We start from the raw sequence: 10,279 nt of genomic DNA, 5'->3' as shown, positions 1-10,279 counted from the left end.
CACACACACACACACCCTCCCACTGGCCCCTCATTCATTCACACACTCACACACACACTCACACACACACACACACACACACACACCCTCCCTCTGGCCCCTCATTCATTCACACACACACACACACACACACCCCCCTGGCCCCTCATTCATTCACACACACACACACACACACACACCCTCCCACTGGCCCCTCATTCATTCACACACACACACACACACACACACACACACATATACCTGGCCTCTCGTTCATTCACACACACACACACACACACACACACACCCTCCCACTGGCCCCTCATTCATTCACACACACACACACACACACACACACACACACCCCTGGCCCCTCATTCATTCACACACACACACACACACACACACACCCCTGGCCTCTCATTCATTCACACACACACACACACACACACCTTTCCCTGCTTCGCACTGTTGTTGCAGTTATTTTGTTCTTGCCTTTGTTGCGGTTTTTCTCTCCCTGTCTCCCCCTCTCTCAGACTGTAAGCCCAGAAGAACCCCCCCCCCCCATCCCCAGCTGCCCCCCGAATCCCTAGGGCTTGGGCTGGGTTTACCAATGTCAACACGTATGCATTGCCACTGGCTTCACATGCGGAAATGGGCCAGTAGGTCCATTCTGCAGATGGGAAGGCTGAGGTTCAAGGCCAGGACAGCCCTGGTTGGTGGGCAGTACCACCAGGCCCATTTTATAGATGAGAAACGGAACCCAGAGAGGCTAAGCGACGGGCCCAAGGTTCCAGAGCCGGAATTCGACCCGGGAAGCCCGGCCCTTCCATCGGCGCTGGACCGCGGCTCCGGGAGCCAGCTGAGCGCCGGGAACCCAGGAGTCACCCGGCGAGCGCGCGGTGGGTGCGCGCCCGGCCCCTCCCCGCCCCGGCGGCTGGGCGCGGGGACAAAGGCCCGGCGGAGGGCCGGACGTGGGGCAGCCGGGCCCGCGGCGGGGCCGGGCCCTTTAAGCGGGGCGGGCCGGCGGCGCGGGGGGCGGGCCGGGGGCGGGCCGGGGGCGGGGGGCGGGCCGGGCCGGCCGGAGGGCGCGCTGAGCTCAGGGCGGCGGCGGCGGCGGCGGGCACTCGTGCTCGGCCCGGGCTCCGGTTCGCACTCGGCCCCCGGCTTCCGACCCGCGGCGGCGGCGGCGCGCCCCCCGCAGCCCCGGCCCCACGCGCCCCGCCCGCGCGCTCGGCCCCGCGCAGCAGCAGCCATGCCGCCGCGGCGCAGCATCGTGGAGGTGAAGGTGCTGGACGTGCAGAAGCGGCGGGTGCCCAACAAGCATTATGTGAGTGCCGCGGCCCGCACGCCCCTGCGAGCCCGTGCCCCGGGGGCCCCGGGACCTCTGCCCCCGGCTCTCCCCACCTCGCCGCGCCGCCCGGGGCTCCGGCTCCTCCCTCTCCCCTCCCCCCTCGCTTCTGCCGGGTTCCCGTCCGGCGTCCCATCCTCCCGCCTCGCCTCTGCGCCGCTTCTCTCCCCCTTTCCCTCTCCCCCTGGCCCCCTCCACTCCGGTCCTGCCCGTCCGTGGGAGTGTGGCCCGGCCCCAGCCGAGGGAGGGACAGAGGGGGGCGCCTGCCCTCGGGCCCCTCCTCGGCCGCAGGCTCTCGGACCGCGGGGACCAGCCACAGGTAGCCCCTCCCGGCATCGCCAGGTCCGGCTGCGCCCTTTCGGAGGAGCCAGCCTCAGCGACGCAGGGGGTCTCTGAGAAGGGGTGCTTGGAGCGCCTGCACCCTAAGAAGGTTAAAGAAGAAAACAGCCCCTGCCCCCTCCCTCCAATAACTTCAGTTTTAAAATGTACGAAAGTTTCCTCCTCGTGTCTCCCTCTGTGCAATGGGACTCTTGTTTAGGGCTGGTGAGGACTTGCGGGAAGGGGCCAGTCGGTCCATTCTGCAGATGGGAATGCCGAGGCTCTAAGAGGCTGCATTCCCATCTGCAGAATGGACCTTCTGGAAGGTGGTGCTGAAGTCAGGTCTTCCCTGCCGCGGGGAGGTGCGCCTGGGGCAGACAGTGACCCGCAGGCGGGAAATGGCTTTCAGAGCAGCCTAGGGGCTGAATCTGGGGGGCCCAAGGGGCCCTGGGACCACCCCAGAGGTTTGGGGTAGAGGGATAATGGGGCTGTGGGAGGCTGGGCCTCCCCTGAGGCTTTGGGGAGGCCTCCCTACTGGAGAGAAGGGGGCTGTGGTGTCTCTGGTGGTGAGAAGGGGCAGTGGCAGCGCCTCGCTGCAGAGAAGTTCACCAGGAAGGGAAAAAGAGCGAGAGGGAGGGAAAAAGCCCTAACAAAGAAGAGTGGAACAATGAATAGCAAAGGGCGTTGGCTGGCCAAATTCGGCTCCCTGGCCTCCCCGAAAGTCACGCCGTCTTTGGATCGGTTTTCTTCAGAGGCTCATTCCTGCACAGCAGATCGGCGTGCCCTCCGCGCTCCGCCTGTAAAATTCTGAAAGGAGATAGCTGGGTCCACGCTGCGGGAAAGGCTGTGCCGTGTGAGTCTGTATTGTTATTGGCTGGGCGGCTCGTTACTCAGCCCTTCGCCAGGCGGTGGGGAGCTATTTCCTGGACCTGTGGCATCTTTAAATAGAGTAAAGTTTCCCCAGATCCCAGAACCCAGCTCAATGGCCTGCTTCCCCCTCCCCCTTTTTGTGTGTGAACGGTTTCCAGTGCTGCCAAACCTTGGGTTTCTTGTTGGAGCCTGTTAAGTGTATAACCCGCCGGGCCTCTTCGGTAGGCGACAGATTCGCCAACATGGCAACAGGCGGAAGTCGGAGATGCCCCATGCTGCCTCCCACCAGACCTGTGAGCTGGCAAAACCAGAATAGAAGCAGCCACCAGGAACGGGCACCGGCGGCAACGCACTCTCTCCCGCTCTTTCCCGTCACGTGCATGTCAGACAGAGGGCCTTGAGCCCCTTTTACAGATGAAGAAACTGAGGCTCGGAAAGGTGAGGTCCTGTGCCTGAGCTCACAGTCGGGGGCAGAGCAGGTATATAAATCCGAGTCTGCCGGGCCCCCAAAGTGATATTCCACCAGGTGACACCGCTTCCTAGACCCCACACCCTCAGAGTTCCCCTAAGCCGAGTCCCCTAAAACGCCGGGAAGTCTGCCACCTTCTGTGACCACCCTGAGGCTTTCCGTCTCTGCTTAGTCAGATCCCTTCCTGCCAGGTTTTTTTTTTTTTTGAGGGTTCTGCAGCTCTGAGAGGCGTCTTTCTAAGCTTTCAACCACTTTTTAGGAGCCTCTCAGGACAAGTCTCTAAATGTTCAAATGTGGATTGGGGTTCCAATCTTGGCCTCGCAACTTGCTAGCTGTGTGGCCTCTCAGAGCCTCAGTTTCCTCCCCTGTCAGCTCGGTGGGGTGAGGGTGCCATTTCCTATGACCTAGGGGGGGGGGACCATGTGACTGGCACTGCTGGCTTTCCGTAACACGGAGATGCCTGCCTCCCTGCCCCGTGGTGTCCATGTAACTCTGATTGGAAACATGCTAAAGTCACATGAGGAGGCGTTTCACCAAGATCTTGTTTTTCTGTGTGTGGGTTTAGTCACGCCTGTGATTCAAGGTGGCCTCCCCTCCCTTCTGGGCAGCCTTTGGGTCCCTCAGAGGGAGATGGGTTGAACTGCAGTTTGAGTCACCCGCAAGAATGGGGCAGATTTAATGCCGGGACGGCGGCAGGGGGGTTGGACCCCACCAGACACTGCCCCCGCCCCCACTCCTGTTCTCAGGCCGCACCCACCCCACCGCCCCGGGAGGAATGGCTGTGGAGGCAGCTGTGGGCCTGGGTCTGCACCTCCATTCCACTCGGGAGCCTCCTTTCTGAGCCTGGACCAGCCGCCCGGAGAGGGTGTGAGCTGGGGCGCTGAGCAGTCCCGGGCTCCCCTGCCTCCTGCTGGGTGACCTGGGCTGGTGACATCATGTACCTTCCTTGGCCCCGTCGCCTGTAATCTGTAAATTGTAAACACGGCCACTTGCCTCCAGGGCAGAATGTCTGGACCTGGACGCTGCTGGCGTGTGGACCAGGTGATGTTTTTGCTGTGCGGCCGTCCTGTGCGCTGTGGGGTTATAACCGGACGATCACTGGGTCCGGCTGCCTGTCACTGCTGGAGCCCATTCAGCAGAGACGGGGTTGAATCATACATGAGCGTTTATTCCAATACGCCGACAGCGTGGGAGAGCAGTGGGTCACCCACAGAAATCTGCTCTGCCCCCTCCCCCATAGCCAGCTGCTGATATTGGGTAGAAGGACAAACATCTTTGTCCCATGGGGAAGGGTATGCCAGATGGAAAGTTTATAGGTAATGGGGTTGGAGACTGGCCGTGGCCTGCAGGTATGCAAGGGCTGGGGGTCTTCACAGGGCTGGCGGCTCTGGTCTCTGCACCAAGGTGGTTCATCTGTCCACCCTAATAGCAGCTCCCTGATGGGGAGGATGGCTGCATTTCCAGGTGAGCCCCCAGGTCCCAGCCAGACCAGAATGTGCCTTTTTAATCAGCACAAAGCAGTCGCAGTTAGCAGAGCATGATGTATACTGCTCACAGTGACAGCCGGGCCCCAGGGTCCTGTCTCTGCCCCTCGGGATGTTTAGTAGCATCTCTGGCTTCTACCCACTAGATGGTAGAAGCGTCCCCCTCCCCAGTTGGGACAACCAGAAATGTGTCCAGGATTCATGCTCCCCGGGGGGTCCAGACCACACTCATCCCTACCTCCAGCCACTGCATTAGAGCGTACAGCTCGGTTTGGGAGGCTCCAGGCACCGAGACCCTCCGTCCCCTCCAGCCCTCTCCCGCGTTGTAGCTGGTCCGGCCGCCTCCTGCTCATCACTCGGTTGCCTTGGAGGGGACAGGTCACCGGTGCTGGAGACAATCATTGGGGAACTGCGCCTGGAGCGTGGGGCTGCCCACCAGGGCTGGGCCACCTCTTCCTCCTGCAATGGCATCTCCTCCATGATCGGGCGGCCTCCTTCCCATGCCCTGCCCCAGCCTCTTCACCTGTGGGCAGAGCCACAGGCCAGGCCTGAAGGTCGCAGGGGCAGAAGATCCTCGGCCTCTGAGATCCCAGAGGTTGGGTAGCGTTACTCTTGGCGATCAAGTCAATGATATCATTTGGGGAGGCTCCCTGGAGCCGCTGCCTTTCTCCGCCGGCACCTTTCCTGCCCGGAGCCAGGGCTGTGCAAGCGTGCCTCCCCCACCCCACACCCCCCCCTCCGCCCCTCGCCATAGAGAACCTCGTGGCTGGGTTATCTTCTGGCTTGAGGGGAGGGGGAAGTGCCCCCTGTGGGTTTTGCGGGTTTATTTGATTGCCCCATTTCCTGCACTGGAGTGGGGTAGCAGAAGCCTTGGGTTTAGAAGAGGCTGAATCATCAGGGCCCCAGGTTCTGGCTTGCTCTGTCATGAGTTCCTTAGATGTTAAGAAGAGCATGATGGCCCCACCTGGAGCTCCTCTGTGGAGCTTCGACCCAGCAACCAGGAGGTCACTGGTTCATTCCCGGGTTAGGGCATGTGCGGGCTCGAACCCCTGTGGGGGATCCTGCAAGAGGCAGCCGATCAGTACTTCTCTCTCATTGATGTTTCTGTCTCTCTCCCTTCCTCTCTCTCTAAAAAATCAATAAAAACATATTTAATTGAAAAGAAGAAGAAGAGCATGCTGGTTGTAGTTAGAGCAGCAATATTTATAATAGCTGAAAGCGAATCAGTTGTGGCCAGGCCCTGGATCAAGCTCTCTGCGTATTTAGTCATCACAACAGCCCTTTAGTTATATTGATACACTATTTTATTTTTATTTTTTTGAAAAAAAAAAAATATATATATATACTAGAGGCCCGGTGCATGAAATTCATGCACGGATAGGGTCCCTAGGCCTGGCCGGTGATCAGGGCCGATCAGGGCCTTCCAGCAGCCAGCCAGGGCCTCCCTTCCCCAGCTGCTGGCTGCTGGCCAGGGCCTTCCTTCATTCCGCACCGCCCCCTAGTGGTCAGCGCATGTTATAGCGAGTGATAGAACTCTGGGTCTCCCAGCTGAACTCCTGCGGGGACACTTTGCATATTAGCCTTTTATATATCTAGATTTTTAATCCTCACCCAAGGATATTTTTTCCATTGATTTTTAGAGAGGGTGGAGGGAGAGGGAAAGACAGAGAAATATGAATGTGAGAGAAACACAGCGATTGGTTGCCTCCTGCATGAGCCCTGAGGGCCCCGGGTCAGGGAGGAGCCTGCAACCGAGGTACATGCCCTTGACTGGAATCCAACCCGGGACCCTTCACTCCATAGGCCGACTGCCCTATCCAATGAGTCAAACTAGCTAGGGCAATACACTATTTTAAATATATGGATACATAGAATAAATACCTACCCATCATCCAGCTGTAAGATCTTTTACATTTTGCCTTATTTGTTTCAGATCATTTTTATTTTTTAAGAAATAAAACATTGCAGATGCAAAGTGTTGTGTGCCCTCCACAACACTACCCCCCCCAAAAAACAACAACAACAACAACAATGTCCTGCTTTTGCTGTTTATCAGTCCCATGCATTTTTTTAAAATCCTCACCAGATGACATGCTTAGAGAGAGAGAGAGAGAGAGAGAGAGAGAGAGAGAGACATCAGGGATCCAACCTACAACCCAGGTATGCTGTCCTGACTAAGAATCAAACCCACAACCTTGCGATGCCCACTCAACCAGCTGAGCCATTCAGGCTGGGTCCATGCACTTTTTAAAATAAACTATTAGCCCTGGCTGATTTGATCCAGTGGTTAGAGCGTTGGCCTGGGGACTAAAGGGTCCCGAGTTTGATTCCTGTCAAGGGCACGTGCCTGGTTTGCAGGCTCGATCCCCAGTACGGGACGTGCAGGAGGCAGCAGCCAATCAATGATTCTCATCATTGATGTTTCTCTCTCCCTCTCCCCTCCTCTCTGAAATCACTAAAAATATATTTTAAAAGCATAGACCATTAGCTAGGATTTTTTTCTCTAACAGCTTTATTGAGGCGTAATTACCATGACTTAAAATTCATCCATTGTTAAGTGTACAGTTCGCCGATTTTTTAGTAAATTTATAGAGCTGTGCATCCATCACCACGGTTTTATAACATTTCCTTCACCCTCCCCCCAAAAAAAGATCCCTTGTGTCTGTTTGCAATCAATCCCCTCCACCCCCCACCCCATACCTTTTCATGTTTTTAACACTTCCAAAAGTCTTGTGGCGAACATTTTTTTTTGTTTGTTTGTTTTTTGATTTTTTACAGAGAGGAAGAGAGAGGGATAGAGAGTTAGAAACATCGAAGAGAGAGTAACATCGATCAGCTGCCTCCTGCACACCCCCTACTGGGATGTGCCCGCAACCAAGGTACATGCCCTTGACCGGAATCGAACCTGGGACCTTTCAGTCCGCAGGCCGATGCTCTATCCACTGAGCCACACCGGTTTCAGCATGTGGCGAGCGTTTTTAAGCCACATGAAAACATTACACTTTTGAGGTCGATGTTGCTCCTGTGGCTCCAGGTCCTTTTATCTGCTCTTTGATATTCCACCCGTGACTCTGCGGCTACTTATGGGCGCTCCTATTGGGGTGCTCTCAGCGGCTCACTTCCTTGGAGCTGCTTCCGTGCACAGTTGCTGGGGCGGGGCGGGGGGGGGGGGGGGGGTGCTGGGCCCTGGGGTTTGCGTGTTCACCTTCTCATTAACATCGCCAGGAGCAGGGTCTGTGGGTGCCTTGGCTGTGTTCTTGCTAACACTCTTGAATTGTCGGACTTTTCAGTGTTTGCCAATCTGGGGGGTGCAGAATAGTATCCCGTGGGGGTGTTTGCTTTTCACACCTTTATCAGCCATTTGAGTGTTTCCTCTTTTGCCCCCTATTTGGGGATATTGAGTTATTTGTGTTCTCTTAATTTGTACAGTGTATTTATACATTGGGGCCCTGACCCTTCAGGGCGTTACATTAGCATTCCCGCGTTCCCCACTGTGACTGGAGGCTCAGAGAGGTGGAGGGCTGCCTGAGGTCACACAGCAAGGACCGGCAGTGTGGGGACTGAGCTGGATCGCTGTGTGTCTGGGAGAGGCAGCAAAGCCCTGGGATCCTACCTCTGAGCCACGTGACCTTCCGTGGGTCACGTGAGCTCTGGGCGCCAGTTTCCCCCTCCTGGCCCTTCCCTCTTCCCCCGTTCCCGTGCCTGGATGGGTGAAACGCCAGCCGCCGCCATCCTTTAGTCGTTCTTGCTGCAGGGGAGCTCTGGGTTGATTGTGCCCCTGGAGTGATGGGTTGCAGGCCCTGTATCGCCGACCTTGAAGCCTCCCTCCTCCCTCGGTCAGGCTCTGAGCAGCTGAGATTTGCAGGGTCGGTCACACCTTCTTAGGTCACACCTTCTTAGGCACGGCTGGAATTCTCCACTGGTCTGTGGGGGGCCTCTGGCTGGGGGGCCTCTGGCTGGCGAGCTCGCGGGTCTGGAACAGACTGAATCTGCTGCCACCTTAGCTGCCTTCTGTTTCCCAGCCACCAGTTGCCTCTCCCAGCCACCCCAGCACCCCCTTTTGCAGCAAACTCGAGTGGAAAGAACTTGGGCGTTCGAGACCAATATATCTGGGCACTTAACCCTCAGACTTCGTTTCCGTGTCTGTAGCGTGAGTACAGACAGGGTCTTCCTCCTAACACTACTGTGTGCTGCTTTGTTTTGTTGTTTTGTTTTTAGTGTATTTTTCTTGATTTCAGAGAGGAAGGGAGAGGGAGAAAGATAGAAACATCAGTGATGAGAGAGAATCACTCATCGGCTGCCTCCTGCACACCCCCTCCTGGGGATCGAGCCTGCAACCCGGGCATGTGCCCTGAGCGGGAATCGGACCTCATTCCGCAGGCCGACACTCTGTCCACTGAGCCACACCGGCTGGGGCTGTGTGCTTCTCCTTCTATAACGTGGACCCTCAATCTGTACTCCGTCCCTCCTGCTGGGGGCATGGATGCCAGCCACGAGCACAGGTCTTCGGACCCACCGTGACCTTCCGGATGAAGGCCTGGCTGCGCTCTTCCTTCCAGCGCTCCTCGGCTGGCTGACCTGGCTGGTCATGGCGCTTACCCGCAAGTCTCGGGCACTGCGAGGGTCGACTCATGCCCCACAGGACCGCGCGTGATGGCTCCTGTGTAAAAGGCACTCGGGCCCGGCCGGCGTGGCTCAATGGCTGAGCGTGGACCTATGAACCAGGAGGTCACGGTTCGATTCCCGGTCAGGGCACATGCCCGGGTTGCAGGCTCGATCCCCAGTGGGGGGCGTGCAGGAGGCAGCTGGTTAATGATTCTCTCTCGTCATTGATGTTTCTCTCCCTCCCTCTCTGAAGTCAATAAATATATAAAAATAAATAAATAAAGGCACTCGGTGGTGGAAGTCCTGAAAAGTAATAGTGATGACAACAGTAGCCATGATGCACATCTCTGCCGCTTTCCTGCCGGCTGCCATGTGCTTCCGTTTGAGAAGCCTTTACGGAGTGGCCGCCCCACGCTGGATACCCCGCGGCGGCGGCGGGGGTCGGCCGTGAGCAAGGCCGAGCCTGTCCTCCCGCCCACAGGCGTGTTCCTGTCCTGGGCTGTGTCACAGGGATAGCGCCCTCGGGAGACGGGAAGGCCCTGCAGGCAGGTTTTTTAACAGCGTTATTGCTTCTTTGGCCTGAAAAATAGTAGGTGCCCCCCTGGTCCCCTGGGCTGTGGGTGCGAGGAGCCAGGGCCGCCCCCCACCTGACGGGCCGTCTCAGCAGATGTCCCAGCCTGCTTCTCTCACACTCCGGGCTCCTGCAGTTAGTTGTCTCACGATCAGATGGGGTAGGCCTTTCATATTGTCACATTACCAAAATGTCACTTTAGTCCAAACTTTCGTGTGCCATTCCTTGCTTCAGATAAGCAGAGGAAGGACACCGGACAGCCTGGGTTCAAACCCCGGCTCTGCTACCTACCTACAGTGACCTCAGACAGATTACTCACCTCTCTGTGCCTCAGTTTCCTCACCTGTAAAATGGGAATAAAAATACAGTAAAATCTCGATATAAGGGACTAATTCAGGAGCGGGGGGCGGGGGGGGGGGTGTCTGTTAAAGCCGAAAAGTCTGTTTTAAAGTACTGTTTCTGAATGCATATGTTAAAAAGTTGACAAATTACTTATGTAGACACGTTTGTGTCATTAAGATTAAGTATGAATATGAAAAGTTGAATTTCACAGGGAAGTTTTCTGTATGTATTGCTGTAATTTTAAATTTATACTGAATAGTATATGCATTCATTCACCAGTCACCGCAAGT

General features: G+C 56.8%; 1 protein-coding gene across 1 annotated transcript in view; it reads left to right on the top strand.

Moving 5' to 3' along the window:
- The first annotated feature begins 1,095 nt into the window (after positions 1–1,095).
- Positions 1,096–10,279, top strand: part of SH3PXD2B (SH3 and PX domains 2B) — an 89,184-nt gene continuing 80,000 nt past the window's right edge. Inside the window, exon 1 of the mRNA XM_008147608.3 lies at positions 1,096–1,309. Coding sequence (XP_008145830.1) covers positions 1,235–1,309 — 75 coding nt within the window. The 5' untranslated portion in view covers positions 1,096–1,234. The remainder of the gene's footprint in view (positions 1,310–10,279) is intronic.

The sequence above is a fragment of the Eptesicus fuscus genome, chromosome 6, assembly GCF_027574615.1.
Source record: "Eptesicus fuscus isolate TK198812 chromosome 6, DD_ASM_mEF_20220401, whole genome shotgun sequence".
NCBI lineage: Eukaryota > Metazoa > Chordata > Mammalia > Chiroptera > Vespertilionidae > Eptesicus > Eptesicus fuscus.
The sequence above is the reverse complement of the archived record's forward strand: the minus strand, read 5'-3'. Positions and strand labels throughout refer to the sequence as shown.